A 19,527-nucleotide genomic window follows, 5' to 3' on the forward strand; every position below is an offset into this window, starting at 1 on the left:
TTTGCCCAGCAGAAGCCACCCTCCACTTGTCACAGCCATCTCCAAGGCTCCCTCTCCTTTCTGCCCTGCTGCCAGGCAGGGGGAAGCCTGGGGAAGGTTGATCAGGCAGCAGAGGCAGCAGCTCCTCATGCTTAAGCTCAGGTCATTAATCTCCACCCAGAGTCTTCACAGCCTCCTTGGCTGCCCTGTGTGTGGTGGCTCTGTGGAGCTCTGGGTAATTGCAGATTAAGTGCTCTGCAATATTAATGGCTCCTCATTAACCCCCTTGGGCTCTCCCTCCTCCAGAGCCCAGGCACAGCTATCAGTGGCATGCCAGCAGCTCCCTGCAGGGCAAATTACTGCTGGCTTTTGGGGCTGAAATTCTGTGACATGAGCCCAAGTCCTGTGCATGCTCTGGCTGCTTTGTAGCAGAAGTGTTTTGGAGCAAGGGTGATCCCCTCCTCCAGCCCAATGGACCTTCATTCTGTAGCTGTCTCAGAGGAGCTCTTCTTGAATCACACCAAACTGGAGCATACCCAAGGATGGGTAGGGACGGAGGCACCTCCCTGATGCCCTCATCCTTCTAGGAGGGAGCTTTGCTTACACAGACCTCACCACAAGGCCCCACAAAGCAGGACAGGAGAGGAGAGGAGATGTGTCCACAAACCCCTCCTAGATTCCATGAAACCTTCCTGTAAGTGAGATGAGGGCTGCACCCCAGCTTCATCAGGGTCAGTGTGGTCATGCTATGATAGTCCCCATCTGCAGGTGCTGGAAGTGCAAACCTCACTGCACTAGTAGTCTGAGATCATGCTGGGTGGATTGGAGCTGACACCCTGCACCCTCATCTGCATGGTCCATTGGAGGTGGTTGCTGGTGAGTCCCACAGCCTGAGTCATCTCAGGATGCACAAGTCAGCAGGGGCTGGAAGTGGGCTAAGAGTGAAGCCATGCAGACAACCAGAGGCTGATTTTGCTGCCTCGTTTAGCATCTAGTCAGGGCACTGGGCATGCTTATTGCACTGAAGGTCTAGTCTTGTATCTCCAAGACCTTCTTTGTCTGCATGTCCTCTCCTCTCAAGTCTCTCAGTGCGCTTCAAGATCTTGGTCTTGGTTAAAAGACCTCACAGGACACACAAAATCTTGCCAAGAACTCACCTCTTGCCACAACCAGAGAAACCTCTCACCCCAGGCTGATGGCACATCAATGCCCTGCTTTAAAAAGATCACTGGACTCAGTGGGTTTGCATCAACTTGAAGCCTCCTTTACTTGGAGAGTGTCAAAGCCCTGCAGCAGGCTGCCCAGAGAGGTTGTGGAGTTTCCTTCTCTGGAGAGATTCCAAACCCTCCTGGCCATTGTGATCCTGGGCAAGCTGCTGTGGGTGACCAGGGGGGTTGGACTGGCTGATCTCCAGAGGTTCTTTGCAACCCCCCACCATGTTGGGACTCTGTATTTTATCCCCCTGGCCCACAAGCAGCTGGGATGAGCTGGGTCCTGTGCACAGGGCTTCTCCTCTAGCACCCTTTGTTCCATACCCAGCCTTCCCCTGGGGTCCTGAGCTGCCCTGCTCCAGGCATTACACAGGGCACAAGCTGCACGAGCAACAAGATATCTCCTGGCCAGAAAAAAAAAAAAAAAGCCCCCCTGTGGTAGTTTTGGACTATGCTTTGAAAATGTTTCCACAGATTTCTAGCAGAAAGTAGTAAAAATGTAAAGAAATCACTGTTGGGTGTAAAAAGGAAAATAATGATTGTTCTAAACAATTCAATTGGAAGGATATCTCCCATACGATTTGGTTCCCAAAGCAATCCTTTCTCTCCTCTTCTTGCTTCTTCACTGGGGGAGATACTTTGCTGACCTTGACTGCAGTGTTTTGTCTGGTATTAAGTTTCTCTGCTTCTCTCTCTCCCCTCTGTACAGGGGGGTGAAGGGGAAGCTGTTGCAGCTTCTTCTCTGGTCTGTTGGGCAGGGAGGGGTCCTTGTGCTGTTCTGTTAATTGCAAATCCTGTAAATCCTGTTCACTGTAGATTGAAGCTTTGCCTGTAAGTACAGCTTCCATTTGCTTCTACTGAGCTAGTCTGGCAAAGTTAATGTTGGGAGGGGGAGAATTTTCACCCCACCACACCCCCAGTCCCCCCTCTGCTACCTCTGAGCTGGGCCTAACATGTCTGGATGTTGCTGAGCCAAAGCCCTTCACCTCTACAAGCCCCCAGCAGGTGGAGGGGGTGACCACCCCTATCTGGAGGTCAGGGGCAGCTTGAGGTGGGACTTCAACCCCAGGGCCTTGTCGACCACGTCTGAGGGCTGCAGGCTGTGCCACTGGGCGAGGGGCCGGCGGGGGTTGGCCAGCATGTCCGACCAGTGCCGCAGCTGGTTGCCCGTGGCCCGGCAGCCCAGGGAGAGCTTGCCAATGGGCTCGTCCTTGGTGACTTTGTCATGGTCCCAGACAGAGATGACCACATCCACGTTCTGCAGGGACACAGGCAAAGAGAGAGAGTCAGCAGAAGCGGGCTGGTCGCAGTGGGGACCCACCCAGCCCTGGGTGCTGCAGGGAAACCCACCTGGATCTGACTGAAAGGCACCTCAAAAACAAAGACCTCGTTGAAGTAAGGGCTTAAGGTGTTTTTCTTCACACTTGTCTTCTTCTTCTTCCATTTCTTCCTGTTCAGGATGAGATGCACCTTGACGAAAGGATCTGAGGAGAGAGAAGGTGTAACTGGCACAAGTAGCAATTTTTGAGTGAGGAGCTCAGCCATAAAACAGCTTCCCTGGGCCACTCCCAAGCAGAGCATGGGGTCCCACTTGTCACTGCTCATGGTGAGTATCCACCCTCCTTCCCCTCACCAGCCACCCAGGAGCTCATCTCCTCCTGCCTCCTACCATGAGCTCCCCATACCATCCAGCCATGACATCTTCTGGGAGATAACCCCAGCTCTGCCTAAAGCTGGAGGATGTATGCTGGGGCAAGCTGGGAGCCAGGCAAGGACTGGCTACAGTGGTGGCAGCAAGAAGAAGACCTCAGCACCAAGAGCTTTGAAAGGAAAGCTGGAGGATGTATGCTGGGGCAGGCTGGGAGCCAGGCAAGGGCTGGCTACAGTGGTGGCAGCAAGAAGAAGATCTCAGCACCAAGAGCTTTGAAAGGTTTGCAGCACCCTCATTCAGGCCCAGGCAGGAGAAGGGAGACCTGAGCAGGACCAGCCCCTGCTGACCTGAAAGCCCATGGGAGTCCATCCTCTTCAGCTTCTTGGCTTCCAGGATGAGCACAGTCAGCTTGCCGGTGCTGGGCACGTAGCGCAGCGAGAAGCAGATCTCCCCCAGCTGCTCTTCCTGACAGACAGATGCCAACCATCAGCACCTCACAGGGCAGCTGGCTCGCCTAGGGCTGCAGCACCAGGCTGGCCCCATGTTTCCTGGGTGTCCCTCACCCCTCTGGCTTGCTCCTTGGGGTTAGTGGGGAGCAAATCATAGAATCATAATCATAGAATCAGTCAGGGTTGGAAGGGACCACAAGGCTCAGCCAGTTCCAACCCCCCTGCCATGGGCAGGGACACCTCACACTACATCAGGCTGGCCAGAGCCTCATCCAGCCTGGCTGCAAACACCTCCAGGGATGGGGCCTCAACCACCTCCCTGCACAACCCATTCCAGGCTCTCACCACTCTCATGGGGAAGAACTTCTTCCTCACATCCAGTCTGAATCTCCCCACTTCCAGCTTTATTCCATTCCCCCCAGTCCTATCACTCCCTGACACCCTCAAAAGTCCCTCCCCAGCTTTCTTGGAGCCCCTTTCAGATACTGGAAGGCCACAAGAAGGTCACCTTGGAGCCTTCTTTTCTCCAGACTGAACAGCCCCAACTTTCTCAGTCTGTCCTCATAGGAGAGGTGCTCCTGCCCTCTGCTCATCCTGGTGGCCCTTCTCTGGACACCTTCCAGCATGTCCAGATCCCTCTTGTAATAGGGGCTCCAGAACTGGATGCAGTACTCCAGGTGGGGTCTCACCAGAGCTGAGCAGAGAGGGAGAATCACCTCCCTTGCCCTGCTGGCCACACTTCTCTTGATGCAGCCCAGGCTCTGCTTGGCTCTCTGGGCTGCAAGTGCACACTGACAGCTCATGTTGAGCTTCTCATCCACCAGCACCCCCAAGTCCCTCTCCTCAGGACTGCTCTCCAGCCAGTCCCTGCCCAGCCTGGATTTGTGCTTGGGATTGCCTCCACCCAGCTGCAGGACCCTGCACTTGGTCTTGTTGACCCCCCTGAGGTTGGTTTGTGCCCAGCTCTCCAGCCTGTCCAGGTGCCTCTGGATGGATCCCTTCCCTCCAGCCTGTCTGCTGCACCACACAGCTTGGTGTCATCAGCAAACTTGCTGAGGGTTCACTCAATGCCACTGTCCATGGCACCAACAAAGATGTTGAACAAGCCTGGTCCCAGGACTGATGCCTGAGGGACTCTGCTTGTCACTGGCCTCCACTGGGACATGGAGCCATTGACAGCCACTCTTTGGGTGCTGCCATCAAGCAGTTCTCTATCCATCTAGTGGTCCACCCATCAAACCCATGTGTCACCAGCTTGGAGACCAAATCAACAGTGCAGCAGGACCAACCAGGACCAACCTCCACTTTGCTGGCTGCTGCCAGGTCACTCCACTGCTCGATGACGTGCTGCAGGTTGACTTTGGCCAGAGGCAGCCGCACCTCACCGATGATGTCGTGCTTGGCAAAGCGGTTGAAGTCGTAGATCTGCATCACCAGCGTGGATTCAGGAACCTCTGCCTGTGGTACCTGCAGGAGAGGACCCCCTCAAAACCTAGACTCACTCCTCAGAGGCAGACCTGTCCCATGGGATAGGGCAGCAGGTGCAATCACAGAATCACAGAATCAATCACAGAATGTTAGGGGCTGGAAGGGACCTCAAGAGATCATCCAGTCCAATCCCCCTGCCAGAGCAGGAGCACCTAGAGCAGGTCACACAGGAACTAATCCATGCAGGTCTTAAATATCTCCAGAGAGGGAGACTCCACAACCCCCCTGGGCAGCCTGTTCCAGTGCTCTGTCACCCTCACAGGGAAATAATTCTTCCTCCTGTTTCCATGGAACTTCCTATGCCTCAGCTTCCACCACTGCCCCTTGTGCTGTCCTTGGGCATCACTGAGCAGAGCCTGGCTCCAGCCTCTGGGCACTCCCCCTGCACATCTTTATCAACATGAATGAGGCCACCCCTTAGTCTCCTCCTCTCCAAGCTCACGAGCTCTCAGCTCCCTCAGTCTCTCCTCCTAAGGAAGATGTTCCACTCCCTTCATCATTTCATGGCTCTGCACTAGACTCTTTCAAGCAGTTCCCTGAGGTCATTCTTGAACCAAGGGGCCCAGAACCGGACACAATATTACAAGAGGTCTTTCTGTCCAACATTTCCCCATCCTGGCTGCAAACACATCTCCCTGCACAGAAGGGAGCAGTCAGTTCCCATGCAACTGCTCTTGATGGGACCAAACACCCAGCATCAGCTACCACCTCTTACCTGGAAAGTGAAGCTCTCATTGAAGATGGGGTTGAGGGTCTTGCGGTAGACCTTGGTCTCGTATCTCTTCGTCGTATCAGATGTCAGGTAGACAATCACATATGGATCAGATGTGCCTCCACTGTCCATGGCTTTCAGGTCAGCTGCCTGCTTCACACCAACTTTCAGCTTAAAAGGGAGTGATGCACAAGGATGCACCTTCACCAGGTGAAGGAGAACGGGGCCAGATCGCTTCACACCAACTTTCAGCTTAAAAGGGAGTGATGCACAAGTGATGCACCTTCACCAGGTGAAGGAGAACGGGGCCAGATCGCCAGGGACTTGGTGGGAAGCGAGTGCAGCAGGGAGGATGCCATGCCGGGAATGCTTGGTGCCATGCAGGCCTGAGAGCCAGCAGGCTGTGGGCAGGGGGAGAGGTGTAAGAGGGTATGGTCCCCCTCAGTGGGCAGCAAAGAGGGACCATGGCAGAGCAAATCCTTGTCCCTGCTGTGCCATAGCCACGAACATCCCCACCTCATGTGCATGGAAGTTGTACTCCAGGGAGTACTGCAGCTTTCCTCGCCACTTCTGCTCTGTGCCCTGCTCCAGGTCCTCCATCTCAGGCTGGACCTGCAGCACAGACAGGCACTACCCTCAGGAGGTGCTCAGCCATGCAGAACCAGGCTGTGTGGCAGCAATCCTCTAGGTGAGTGGGAGGGTGGGGGAGAGGGGAAAGCAGGACGCACAAGGTTGGCTGTGGTAGAGCTGCTGAAAGGGAGCAAGCCAACTCTCTCCTTCTTCTTGGGCTTCTTCTTGCAACAGCAGCACTTGATGATGCAGATGAGGAAGAGGAGGAAGAGAATGGCCACTGCCACAGCCACAGCAATGAGAGCCCATCTGGGTACTGGTGTAACATTCAGGGAATGGAGATGGACAGAAGAGTTAACAAGAGAAAACAGACCAAGTGCATTTAGTGTCACAGAATCACAGACTGGGTTGGAAAGGGATCTTTAAAGGTCCCTTCTGGACCCCCCTGCAGTCAGCAGGGACATCTGCAACTAGGGCAGGTTGCTCAGAGCCCCAAACAACCTGACCTGCAATGGTTCCAGGGATGGGACATCTACCACCTCTCTGGGCAACCTGGGCCAATCACTCACCACCCTCACTGTGAAACATTTCTTCCTTCACTCCAGTCTGAATCTCCCTCTTTTAGTTTCACACCATCACCCCTTGTCCTGTCACAACAGATCCTGCTCAAAAGTCTGTCTCCAGCTTTCTGATTGCTCCCTTGAAGTCCTGAAAGGCCACCAGAAGGTCTTTCTGGAGCCTTCTCTTCTCCATGCTGAACAACTCCAACTCTCCCAGCCTGGCCTCACAGCAGAGGGCTTCCAGCCCTCCCAGCATTGCTGTGGCCTCCTCTGGTCCCTGTCTGTGCTGAGGAGCTCCAGAGCTGCCCCAGCGGTGCAGGGAGGGTCTCAGTAGAGCACAGCAGAGGGGCAGAATCCCCTCCCTGCCCCTGCTGCCCACACTGCTGGAGATCAGCCCAGGACAGGGCTGGCTCTGGGCTGGCAGTGCTCAGTGCCAGCTCCTGTACAGCTTTTCACCCACCAGCGCTCCCAAGTCTTTCTCCACAGAGCTGCTCTCCAGCCCTTCATCCCCAAGCTGGAGTTTGCCCCAACTTGGGTGCAAGACTTTACTCTTGGCCTCACTGAACCTCACCCAGCAGTCCAGAGCCCCACCAGACAGCATGGAGGGGACAAGTGCTGCCATACTCACGTGGGATCCGGCTGAGCCAGCCTCCCAGGAACCCTGGCTGAGCCGTGCTGGTGATGGACACGGGGCTGCTGGTGAGGGGGGAGCCTGTCACCCCACCTTTCCTGGCTGCCACCACCATGGCTATGCTGGGGTAACCTGTGGGAGCAAGAGAAAGGAGCAGAGTGGAGGTTTCCCTCCAACAGCCTGCGTGCTGCCGGTGGCCCCAGGCTCCAGCGAGAGCAAACACCACTAAGAGAGCCCAGCGCAAGCATTTAGGGCTTGGCCACCCTGGCACTGAGGTGTGAAATGAAGCAGGAGGGAGCTGCAGGCAGGCAGGGCTCCCTGCCAGCCAGCTCCTTGCATCCTGCATTCTCATTTCTGTCCTTGCAAGCCTGCCTTTGGAATGGGGAGGGAGGAGAGGCATGGGTTAAGGAGTTTTCCTTTGGTTTGGAGAAGAGGAATCACCTGGCCATAGGGGGGGAAAAAAAAAAAAACCAAGAGCTGCTTTGTGTGGCTGCTCCCTGGCCCTACAGCATGAGCTGAAGGCTTTGCTCACCCCATTGTTAGCTAACACTCCTTTTTTCAGCTCTTTTTCCTCCCCATCTCCCAGGGCTGAGGAGTAGGAAGGTTTGCTCCTGAGCTTGCAAGAGGGCTGGTGCCCACAGTGCAGGTGGCCGTGGTGCCACCGAGGTGAGGTTCATGCCAGCTCAGAACTGCGTGAGCCTGACCTGTGGGCATGGCAACAGTGACGCAGCTTGAAGGAAGGCTTCAGATTGAAAGCAGAATGGATTTCCTTGCTCCTCTCCCCACAGCAAGGCTCTTATGCTGGCAGCAAAGCCCAACCTTCCTTTCAGGTGAGGAGCAACAGAAGGAGAGGTTCACCAGGGGCTGTGCTGTACAGCAAGAGTGTCTGCAGCCATCAAAGTGCTGCTGGCAACCAGCCCTGGTGACATGACCAAGGCTCCCTGCCTTGGCTGCCCAGCATCTGAGCATTTCCCTGCCCAAGCAGCTACCACCATCTCACTCCACTCTGCTCTGCCCACCCCTTAGGGCCATGGCTCCCTGCACAGGCATCCTCCTGGAGAGAACCTTCCATCTGCTGAGCCCTGAAGCCAGCAAGAGCCTTTAAGTTTTCCAGTGGTGATGTTTGCTGCATGCAGGCATAGGGCTGGGAACTGCTGTCATCCCTTCAGCATCATTGCTGGGGCAATGAGGTACAGCTTAAGTCACTTGCCCAGGACCACCAGGGACATCTGTGCCACTGGACACCTGAGCTCTGCTCACAGCCTCACCAGCAGCAGCTTTAGTGGCCGCTTTCTCCCGTCAACACACACGGAAATGGGTGGTCAGTGACATGCCTCTGGTATTTAGGAGGCAGCAGGCTGTGGCTTTGGGCCATGGCAGTGGGTGGGCATGATGGCACAGGCCAGCAGGTACCCACCCAGCACAGAATTAGGTGTCTCAGCACTTGTTCCCTGCCAGACCCCCCATGGGCTGGGTCACATTAGTGTGACATTGGCCCTGGTTTCAAATGACAGCTCATCCCAGCCCCAGGAGGGGAGGCTTTGGGCACAGCCTTCTGTGGTCTGGGGGAGGCAGCACAGCCTCAGTGGGTTCTGCAGAGAACATGGAACATCCTTACTCCTAGCAAAGGGGCTGGGGGAGCCCTTCTTCCCCCTCCCACCCTGTGCTAACCGGGCTCCTGAAACCAGACTTACCAGCAGGTCTCCTCCCCAGGCTCAGTCTCCCTTCCTTGCTGTGTGATCTCCAGGCTCAGCCACTGTATGTGGCAGGGACATGCTGTGGGGTGAGGTGAGACCTTGGTTGGGTACAGCTGAGGGTGCAGCAGGGACGGTGGCTGCACAGCAAGGCAGAAACTGGAAAGTCTGCTTTGCCAGCCCAGGAACCGGGCGGCCCCACAGCTCCGGCGGCCCCACCTCGCCGCTGACCCAAGCACTGCTCATGCAGGGCAGGCAAAAAGCCAGCAGGGAACTCCCTGAGGGACCAGGAAACACAACCTGCCTGCCACATACCGGTGGGCACGACTGCCCAGCTGCCACCCAGAGAACCGGTGGGTGAAAAGCTGAGCATGAGCCAGCACCGAGCACTGCCAGCCCAGAGCCAGCCCTGTCCTGGGCTGATCCCCAGCAGCGTAGGCAGCAGGGGCAGGGAGGGGATTCTGCCCCTCTGCTGAGACCCTGCCTGCAGTGCTGGGGCCAGCTCTGGAGCTCCCAACACAAGGGTAAGGAACTGTTAGAGAGGGTCCAGAGGAGGGTCAGAAAGATGCTCAGAGGGCTGGAGCACTTCTCCTAGACAGCTGGGTCTGCTCAGCCTGGAGAAGAAAAGGCTCCACAGAGACCTTGGAGCAGCCTTCCAGTACCTGAAGGGGGCTACAGGAAAGCTGGGGAAGGACTATTTATAAGGGCCTGTGGTGAAGGGATAAGGGGCAATGGTTTTAAACTAGAACAGGGTAGATTTAGATTGGACTTTAGGAAGAACTTCTTGACTATGAGGGTGGTGAGACACTGGAACAGCTTGCCCAGAAAAGCTGTGGATGCCTCATCCCTGGAAGTGTTTAAGACCAGACAGAATGGGGCTTTGAGCAACCTCCATTTGGTCTAGTGGGAAGTGTCTTTGCCCATGGCAGTGGGATTGGAAATGGATGATTTTAAGGTCCCTGCCAACTCAAGCCATTCTGTGATTCTATGATTCAACAGCCTGTTTACTACAGACAAGCATCTCAGTAAAGCCAAGCTGTGCAGGACCCCAGCTGCAGCCCCGCCTGTGGAAGATTTGGTGGTGCTGGTGATAACTTGGTGCCACACACCTTAACACAGGTGAGTTTGGTCTCCTTTGGCAGCAACCAGCCTTGGGGGAGCTGCTTCTCTGGGCAAAAAAAGAGCTACAGAATGGGAGCTGCTCCTCTGGGACAGCACCCCCCCACCCCAAATTACATGGAAAAGGGATGCTGCAATACCTCAGCAGCGTAAGCCTGGCAGGATCCCAACAAGATCCCAGCCCTAAATGAGCTCTGATCAGTGCACAAGGGAAAAAAAAAAAAAAAGTAAATGGGGGAGAAGACACAAAAGGAGCACAAACCATGATGATTAAATTGCACATAGAGAGCACCCACTGCACCCTGCCATGTCTCCACCATCCTTTTCTCCCCAGCCCAGCTCTCTGCAAGCTGCTCTTGTATTTTCAGTCCAAACCATAACTATTACCTATTTGCAGGCTGGGAAATGAGAGGGCCGGAGGCATGGGGCTGAGCAATGAGAGGAATGGAGGCAGGCTCTGAACAGCGTGCTTACAGAAACACCCAGCACCACAGGGCTGGTGGGCAGCCAGCAGCAGCTCTGAGGGAGCCCAAAAAGCAGGGGCAGGGCTGTGGCCAGGCCTGGGCAGCCATGAGCTGCTTGGGGAAGGCAGCCAAGCCTGGGCACCATTCCAACCCAGCCAGCTGCCTACAAATCCCAGCACGCCAGGGAGCGGAGCTGCACCCCAGCCTGCCTCCTGCCTCCTTCCTGCCCGCACGCACGGCCGGGGGAAATATAAACAGCACCATCCGAGCTTGGATGCTGCCCGTGGAGAGGCTTCGCTCGGTGAGTTTGGGGTTTTGCTTCCAGCCGAAGGCTGGCTGTGGGCTTGGGGAGTTCCATGTGGTCGGTGTGAGCTGCCAGCATCCACCTGCGCTGCGGCTGGTGGAGTGGGCATGGGGGTGTCGGTGCGGGGGTGTCTGTGTGTGTACCCGTCTGGGTTTAAATAGCGCAGCTCGGAGAGGCAGGGAGATGGGGAGGACAAGCTGGGCTTGATCTGCAGCACTTGGAAGAGCAGAGCAGAAATTAGAGGCGGTTCCCCCTTCCCCACCCGCCCCGGAGCGTTTTTCAGCTCCGTTGCCTCCTCTCGTTTCATTTTCACTTTCAGAAAAGTACTCGGCTGGAATTCAGAGGAATCGTTTCCCCCTGCTCAGCTTCTCTCCCTGCTTTCTGGGAGGGGACCTGTTCCTAGCATGGGATATTATGAAGGGAGGAAGCGGAGGGATGCTCAGCATCTCCCAGCTTTCACAGGATCAGAGAATGTTAGGGGCTGGAAGGGATCTCCGGTGATCATCGAGTCCAAACCCCCCCCCCCCCCTCCCCTCCCCCAGCGCTCCCCCCTGCCAGAGCAGGACCACATAACAATAGAATCCAGCACAGGTCTCACAGGAATGCATCCAGATGGGTCTGGAAAGTCTCCAGAGTAGATTCCACAACCTCTCTGGGCAGCCTGTTCCAGTGCTCTGTCACCCTCACAGGGAAGAAGTTCCTCCTCATGTCCTATCACAGGGTGCAAGTGAGCAGTCCCCTCCCTCTTGCCCCCAGCCCTCAGATATTTATAAACATTTATTAAATCCCCTCTCAGTCTTCTCCTCTCCAGACTCAGCAGCCCCAGGGCTCTCAGCCTCTCCTGATAAGGCACTCCAGGTTCTCCACCCAACGGGGCACATGCAAGCATTGAACCCCCCTTATGGCAAGGCTCTAGCATCAGCCAAGAGCATTTCCTACCAGCCCAGGCAGCACTTTACCAGTGCTGAATGTCCCTTTATGTTACTTTACAGTCCCTGAATGATAAATAGGAATTAAAGAAAATTAGAGCAGGTAAAAGGATTCCCTGAAGGCCCTGACTTGCTCTCTGTCCTGCCTGCTGGCTTTGGTCTATGCTTAGACAGCCCCACCTCAGTACTCAGGTAGGGCAGGAACTGGTAAATGAGGTTGTAACCCCCCTGCCATTCCCAGCACATGTCTAGAGCAGTCTTTGCTGCATCTGCTCTCCAGATAAACCTTGCAGTGTTCTTGTAGGAACTGCTGGGTGGAGATAACAGCCCCCCACACCCCTGATGGGATCCTGCTTGGTGGCACTGGGAACAGTTCCCATCCCTCAGGCTGAATCCTAAAAGTGTACTTCTGAATGGTGCACAGAAGAGGTTTACAGCATGGTGGGCACAGAAACCACAGCAGCAGCTGGGTGCACAGATTTAAATGGAGTTGAAGATCCAGCTGCTAGGCAAGGGCAGACCCTGTAGCTACCCCCACCCAAGATTTCCATCTGTCAGACCTGGCTTAGCACAGCCTAGGGCTGGCTGGCTCACAGGGCTGTGGAGGAGCAGACCAGCCCCATGGAGGGGTCCCAACCTGCACCCAAGCCCTCCCCACATATCTCTGCTTAGGCCTTTCCCAGCTGCAGAGGAGCTGCTCATGCAGGGAATTTGCTTATCTGTGGACACAAATTCACCACCCAAGCAAAAGCAGCAAGAAGGGCAGTAAGGAGGTGAGCTAGAAGCCTGCCCATGAGATCTGACCTACTTTGGCTTTTAAATGCAGATCTGTTTTGCTGGGAGAAGAGCTCCAACAACTACTTCCAGCAGTTTTCCCCCCAGAGAAAAATACCCTTTGGGGGAAGAAACTAAAAACACCAGCAGTGATCTGTGGTTGAAAAGCTCTTTCTCCATCACAATGGATTGGAACTCTCAGCCCAGGTTCTGAGAACAGAGCTGTTGGCAGCAGTAGGTTCACTAGGGCTGCTCCACTAGGTGGGTAGGATGTCCCCTGTCCCTGTTCCACTCTTCCCCCCTCTCTAGATTGGGCTTTATTACAGTTTATCTATTTAATTGTGTCCTTTCTCTTGGAGGCTGGCAGTGGAAGATGGCAGAGCCCGCAGGCACTGTGATAAACACCGAGGTGAAACAGGTAAAAGGTTCTTTGTTACAAAACTCACACCCTGTGTTTCTAAAGGCAGTTTGGAAATGCCACCAGAGAAGAGAACACACCACAACCTGGAGCTCTGGTGGCTTGAGTTGCTTGTCTCTGGGTTCCAGCAGAACTTGCTGGGCACCTGGTCCCAGTGAGGTCCCTCTGGGATCCTCCATGGGAAGAAGTTGGAGGGCTGCAGTCATTTGTTCTTACAAATTTTGGAGCAGGCAGGGAGAAAGCAGCAGCCTCTGTATGTAGAGACTTCAGCAGACTTCCCAGAGCACAGAGTAAAGCCACCAGGACGTGCAGAGACATCCAGCAGTGCCCAGCTCAGCACAAACAAGTGACCATGGCTCTGCTGTGCCCACAAACATCAGGAGGATGAAGCAATCCTCTAGTGTGAGCTGTTCTCAGAGCCTGTGGCACTCACCAGACAGGTTAGGGTTTCACAACTGCCTGCCTCAGCCTTGGTGGCCTGAAGATGAAGACTGGGCTTGGTACCTCTCCTCCAAAGGTATCAGGAACTGTGACACACGGGTGATGCCTCCAACACCCAGTCCCACCACTGTGGGACTCCTGTATCCCCTTGTTCACTTCTCCTCCCCCAGCTCCTTCTCTGCTCTCCCCTAACCCCTCTTTCCTCCCTGTCCTGCAGAAAGACCCCAGAGAAGCACTGGTGATTGCAGTGACCACCAGAGCCATCTTCAACCTGGAGGAGGAGCACAAGCTCTACCTGGAGAAAGGCAAGGAGGAGTACACAAGGCATCAGCAGGCCAACCAGGACAAGCCCTTGCCACCAGGCACAGCCTTTGCCTTCATCCAGGTGAGCCCCACACCTGTCCCAGGGCACAGGCAGACACTCACAGGACAGGGTGAAAGCTCAGCTTTCACAGCTGGAGGTCTTCATTCCCATCATGGGGTATAGATGTGTGGCCTGGCATTTTGGCAGGGCACTGGGCATAGGCATAGGGCACTGAGACCTGTGCTTTTCACCAGTCCCACATGTCTACCCCCCCTAGTAGGCTGTGCTGCTCCCTGCACTCCTAGTGATGGCTTTTGCAGGATGGTTGCTCTCTGGCTCTCCATAACCTGCCAGCCTTGCTGTAGAATCACAGAATTGTTTTGGTTGGAAGAGACCTTTCAGATGAAGGCCAACCATTAACCCAGCAGTGCCAAGTCCACCACTAAGCCATGTCCCTCTGCATCACATCTACACGGCTTTTAAACCCTTCCAGGGATGGGGACTCCACCACTGCCCTGGGTAGCCTGTTCCAGGGTTTGACAACCCTTTTGGGGAAGAAATGGTTCCTCATGTCCAACCTAAACCTCCCCTGGCACAACTTGAGGCCATTTCCTCTTGTCCTGTCACTTATTACTTGGGAGAAGAGACCAAACCCCACCTGGTTCCAACCTCCTTTCAGGTAGTTGTAGAGAGTTGTAGAAGGGCTCCCTTCAGCCTCTTCTCCAGGTTGAACCCCCCCAGTCCCCTCAGCTGCTCCTCACCACCCCTGTTCTCCAGAGCCTTCAGCAGCTTCATTGCCCTCCTAGGGATGTGCTCCAGCCCCTCAATGCCGTTCTTGTAGCGAGGGGCCCTAAAGTGAACCCAGTATTTGAGGTGTGTCCTCACCAGTGCCCAGTACAGGGGGCAGAGCACAGCTGTTGAGAGATGCAATAAGAATCTGTTGCAAAGCAGCCCTGAGAAGACCACTGCAGCCCTGCTCCTCCAGAAGTCTCATCTTTTCCTGGCAGGCAGCACAGTATGTGAATGAGAAGATCCTGGAAAGCAACCCAGCAGAGCAGGAGCTCTTTGACATCCTGGTGCTCTCCAACAACAGCCCAGAGAGCGGTGTGCGCATCATCAACAGTGCCAAGCACTATGGTAAAGGAGGACCCCACCCCCGGGGGGCTCTGCTTCCCCCCAGTGGGCTGGCAAGCAGGGGAACATCAGTGGCAAACACAGAGCTAGGAGATCCACGGGGAAAGGCTTCTGTTGGAAATAATCCCTGCCAGCCCCATGCAGCTTGCCCAGGGTGCCAGAGCAGAGCCAAGGACCAGGCTCCTTGGCAGAGTCCAGCTCCTTTCTGCTGTGTCATGGAATGGTTTGGGTTGGAAGAGACCTTTACAGTGATCTTGTTCAACCCCCCTGCAGTCAGCAGGGACATCTGCAACTAGGGCAGGTTGCTCAGAGGCCAACCAACCTGACCTGCAATGGTTCCAGGGATGGGACATCTGCCACCTCTCTGGACAGCCTGGGCCAGGGTCTCACCACCTTCAATGTCAATGTCTCTTCCTTCTCTCCAGTATAAATCTCCCTCTTTTAGTTTCAAACCATCACCCCTAGTCCTGTTACAACAGACCCTGCTCCAAAGTCTGTCCCCAGCTTTCTGATTGGCCCCTTGAATTCCTGAAAGGCCACCAGAAGGTCTCCCTGGAGCCTTCTCTTCTCCAGGCTGAGCACCCCCAACTCTGTCAGCCTGGCCTCACAGCAGAGGGCTTCCAGCCCTCCCAGCATTGCTGTGGCTCCCTCTGACCCTGCTCCAACAAGTCCATGTCTCTCCTATGCTGAGGACTCCAGAGCTGGACAATCCTTTGCTCCATGTGGTAGCATTTTGCACAGCCTGGGCATCCTCAGGCAGCTACTAAAGACACAGAGTTCTTAAAAACCGCAGATCTAGGTCTCAGAGTGCTGCCAGGAAGGCTCATTCAAGGGGGGGGTGAAGGGAATATGTAGTTTTGTGAGACCAACAGGGCAAGGAGATGCAGCAAGGACATGGGCAGGTTCTCCACACAGCACTGGGGAATGGATTGCTCTGATCTCTGGAGCAAAGCACACCAAGACCTGGGGAGGGGATGGGTTGGGGACTGCAAGAAGGATGTTGCCTCTGAGCAGAGACTTTGCTTACATCCCCTGACCCAAAGGCCTGGAGATCTCCAAGTTCTGCTTTGTCAGTGACGAGGACTCCACGCAGTACCTGAAGTCCCACGGGGTCAAGCTCTTCCTCTCAGCTGACAGGACAGATGTCTGCAATGCCCTCCAGAGAGGTGGGTTCTCCTCTCCATCCCACATCCCCAAATCCACCACACTCTGCTTCAGAAGCTCAGTACCAAGAGCCAGCCTGCTCTCACATGGGTTGAAGGCACACTGCTTATCAGTACAGTCCTGAACACTTCAGTCTCTTCTTCTGTCCCCGCCAGTAGCCTGCAAGCACACCAGAGTCTCTCAGATGCCTTCAGAAGTCACCAAGTGCTTTATGCATCCTTCTAGCCACAGTCTGCTCCTTCCCTGCCTGACACTGAAACCTTTTTAACCAAAGCTGCTGCCTGTGTCTGCTCTCTGGATCAATGAGGGTTCACTGGTAATTCCCAGGGCTTTGTGAGGACCCTGTAGAAATTTGCTTTCTTGGTCCTTTCAGGGTCACCTTGAGCTCAGTGACAGATGTAAGCACATGCTTGACCTGGATTGGAGTGAGTGCAGTCTCCCCAACAGCTCTAATAGGGTTAATCACCTCCTTATTAATTTACTTGGCTATGAGCATATCAGCTGGCCAAGGTCCTTCAAGGTCAGGAGCAAGCCATCTGCAGCATGGATTTACCTTCACTGCACAGCTCCTTCCTGGAGCCTCCTTGAAGAGCATCGTTGCTCTGACAAGTGTCCTCTCACTCAGGGGCCTGGGTCCCATGGATGAGGGTGGGCAGGGACCAGCTCATAGGAGGAGGCCTGTAATTAAGCCAATTACCCCAATCAAGTGGAGGTGGCAGCCCCTATTACTCACAGCACGGAATGCTAAATCTGGGCATTAAAGCCAGGCTTGGCAGGGCGGGCAAGCACCAGGAGGAGGGCTGCCAGTGCCTACACAACCACCTGTCACCTCCTAGCAGACCTCACTATCTGTCCAGACATCAGTTTCTGGTTTATTGCCCACCTCCATGGAGACAGACACCCCTGGAAAGGTTGTGGGGACAGAAAGCCCCAAGCTTGGAGATCCCAACGTTGCGGTGAGGGAGGAGCCGAGCTGCCCCGAAGGTGGGGGGTCCCTCCTGAGCCCCACTTTGCTCTGTCTTGCAGGGGTGTCAGCAGCACTGGTGTTCCAGCAGGAGGTGCAGGCCCCCAGCACCCCTCTGCGTGTGGTGTTTGACGGTGATGCTGTGCTCTTCTCCAACGAGACAGACCGAGTCTTCCGGGAGCAGGGGCTGGAGGGGGCACTGCGCTACGAGCGGGCGATGGAGGCTGTGCCCATGGGAGAGGTGAGCAAGCCACCCACCCTCACAGGCTCTGCACCCACCACAATCTCTCCCACTAGGGCTTTGCCATGAACAGCCCAAAAAAATCACAACTCCTCACAGGATTTGCATCCCACCATTCGTGCCCTGGTACGGGATCACAGGATGTGAGGGGTTGGAAGGGACCTCCAGAGGTCATCGAGTCCAACCCCCCTGCCAGAGCAGGACCATAGAATCCAGCACAGGTCACACAGGAACACATCCAGATGGGGCTGGAAAGGCTCCAGAGAAGTACAGCCTCAGCTGGAGTCCCACTGAATCATAGAATCAACTTGGTTGGAAAAGACCTTTGAGATCAAGTCCAACCATTACCTAACTCTACTGAGTCTGGGGCTAAACTCTGTCCCTCAGCACCACATCTCTGCATCTTCTAAACACATCTAGGGGTGGGTTGGATCTGGCCTGATGATCACAGAATCACAGAATGTTAGGGGTTGGAAGGGACCTCAAAGATGATCCAGTCCAAGCCCCTGGCCAGAGCAGGGTCACCTAGAGCAGATCACACAGGAACTCATGCAGGTGGGTTTTGAATACCTCCAGAGAGGGAGACTCCACAGCGCCCCTGGGCAGCCTGTTCCAGTGTTCTGTCACCCTGTTCCAGTGTTCTGTCACCCTCACAGGGAATTTTTTTTTCCTCCTGTTTCCATGGAACTTCCTATGCCCCTTGTGGTGTCCTTCGGCATCACTGAACAGAGCCTGGCTCCATCCTCCGGGCACTCACCCTGCACATCTTTATAACCATGAATGAGGTCACCTCTCAGTCTCTTCCTCTCCAAGCTAAGGAGCCCTCAGCTCCCTCAGTCTCTCCTCATAAGGAAGATGTTCCACTCCATCATTTTTGTGGCTCTGTGCTGGACTGATGGCTCTAAGGAGCTCCCAAATATCCCTGGTTGTGGTTACCCTCAAGGTCACCTTTTGTAGGCTGTGCAAGTCTCTGCAGGACTCAGACGCAGAGGCACTGCTCACTGGGATGGACCTTCCCGGTCACTTTGGGATTAGGATGAGCACCATAATGCAAACTTTCCTCCCCAGCACCCCAGTCCCAGCATCTCCCAGTCCTGCACCACGCAGGCCTCCCTGTGCTCCACAGAGAAACCCTGGAAGAGGAACAAGAGGTTTGTGCAGGTAAAATGAATGTCTGCTTAGTTCCAAACCATTCCCAAGTGTCTTGCTGTGCTTCCAGGGTCCCCTGAAGGCTTTTGCCATGCACCTTGGGAAGATGTGCAAGAAGTTCAAGCAGGAGACTTCCCCCATCCGCACCTACCTGGTGACTGCCCGCAGCGGCCGGGACATGGGCAGCAGAGCCATCAAGACCCTCCGGGAGTGGGGCCTGGCCATTGATGAGGCTTTCTTCATGGATGGGGCTCCCAAGGGCCCCATACTCTCCCAGATCCAGCCCCACATTTTCTTTGATGATGGGCTTCATAACATCCAGGGGGCTCAAGATGTGGGTGTACCTTCTGCCTGGGTCCCCTCCCACTGAGGGGCTTTAGGCCAGCAGTCTCCTCTCCCAACAGCAGAGGGGACTCAGCAAGCTGAAGGTAAACCTTCTGGTGGAGAGGGAAGGACTTCCTGACCTGCAGCAAGCAAACCTCAGTGAAGAGGGGCAAGAGTATTGCACAAGAGCATGGACTACCAGGCAAAACCTGATGCTCATTCCTGCTTCTGATAGGAGGTCCTTCAGGTCTGAGGACAAAGCTCAAAGGTTCAACTGCTTCAGGATGGAATGACACCTTTGCTGTGACACCTACCTGCCCTGGGGACTTTTCTCTTCTGCAAAGAAATAAATCAAGCTATTGCCCCACACCTGAGATAAAGGAAGCATAACAGCACCCAAAATGCTGCCTCTAGCTGTGCTCAGACACTCTCAAAGTTTTATTCCCAGGACCTTTGCCCAAAGGAAACCCTCCAGACTCTGCCTCACCAGACACACTTATCTTGGTTTACTAAGGAGGCTGAGGTGTTAACAAGTCCTTCAGGCACCCCCAGCCAAATTCGGTAGAGGAAAAAAGACTTCAAAGCTGTAAAGGACCTACAAACCTTTTAGAAATGAGTGACCACAGTGAAGAGAGCAAGACCAAGCTCTTCCCCCTTAGAGAAGCACAAGTCACTGTCCCTTAGGCATGCAGGCTGCTCACAGAGTGCCCTTTGGAGATCCAGGGCATCCAGCTCCTGGAGCTAGAGAGAGAGGCTAGCAAGAAGGCTACAAGGCAGCTCTGAGGTCCGTCCAGGAGACTGAGCTACCACACAGCTCCAGTCTCACACCAGGAGAGGGCACTGGAGGTGATGT

General features: G+C 54.9%; 2 protein-coding genes across 2 annotated transcripts; one reads left to right on the forward strand and one right to left on the reverse strand.

Moving 5' to 3' along the window:
• Positions 1 to 2,214: 2,214 nt before the first annotated feature.
• SYT8 (synaptotagmin 8) lies at positions 2,215 to 7,375 on the reverse strand. Its single transcript, XM_054390509.1, has 8 exons — positions 7,249 to 7,375; positions 6,219 to 6,376; positions 6,007 to 6,102; positions 5,494 to 5,661; positions 4,590 to 4,757; positions 3,189 to 3,306; positions 2,541 to 2,674; positions 2,215 to 2,448 (listed from the first exon to the last, which is right to left on the reverse strand). Exons 1-8 carry the CDS (start codon positions 7,364 to 7,366, stop codon positions 2,215 to 2,217), a joined length of 1,194 nt encoding a protein of 397 aa, XP_054246484.1. The 5' UTR covers positions 7,367 to 7,375.
• Positions 7,376 to 10,803: 3,428 nt separating this feature from the next.
• Positions 10,804 to 18,797, forward strand: LOC128974039 (cytosolic 5'-nucleotidase 1A-like). Its single transcript, XM_054390551.1, has 7 exons — positions 10,804 to 10,829; positions 12,895 to 12,953; positions 13,612 to 13,779; positions 14,706 to 14,835; positions 15,876 to 15,998; positions 17,023 to 17,201; positions 18,421 to 18,797. The coding sequence occupies exons 2-7, from the start codon at positions 12,909 to 12,911 to the stop codon at positions 18,718 to 18,720; spliced, it is 945 nt and encodes a 314-aa protein (XP_054246526.1). The 5' UTR covers positions 10,804 to 10,829; positions 12,895 to 12,908; the 3' UTR covers positions 18,721 to 18,797.
• Positions 18,798 to 19,527: the final 730 nt, after the last annotated feature.

Source organism: Indicator indicator, chromosome 21 (assembly GCF_027791375.1).
Source record: "Indicator indicator isolate 239-I01 chromosome 21, UM_Iind_1.1, whole genome shotgun sequence".
NCBI classification, from domain to species: Eukaryota; Metazoa; Chordata; class Aves; order Piciformes; family Indicatoridae; genus Indicator; species Indicator indicator.

Coding starts and splice junctions, on each gene's coding strand:
- SYT8 (XM_054390509.1), bottom strand. CDS start 7,366: ATGGTGGTGGCAGCCAGGAAAGGTGGGGTGACAGGCTCCCCCCTCACC. Junction 5,662..6,006: donor ACAACTTCCATGCACATGAG/GTGGGGATGTTC, acceptor CTCCCTTTTAAG/CTGAAAGTTGGTGTGAAGCA. Junction 3,307..4,589: donor CAGCAGCCAGCAAAGTGGAG/GTTGGTCCTGGT, acceptor TCTGTCTGTCAG/GAAGAGCAGCTGGGGGAGAT.
- LOC128974039 (XM_054390551.1), top strand. CDS start 12,909: ATGGCAGAGCCCGCAGGCACTGTGATAAACACCGAGGTGAAACAG. Junction 14,836..15,875: donor CAACAGTGCCAAGCACTATG/GTAAAGGAGGAC, acceptor CCTGACCCAAAG/GCCTGGAGATCTCCAAGTTC. Junction 15,999..17,022: donor CTGCAATGCCCTCCAGAGAG/GTGGGTTCTCCT, acceptor TCTGTCTTGCAG/GGGTGTCAGCAGCACTGGTG.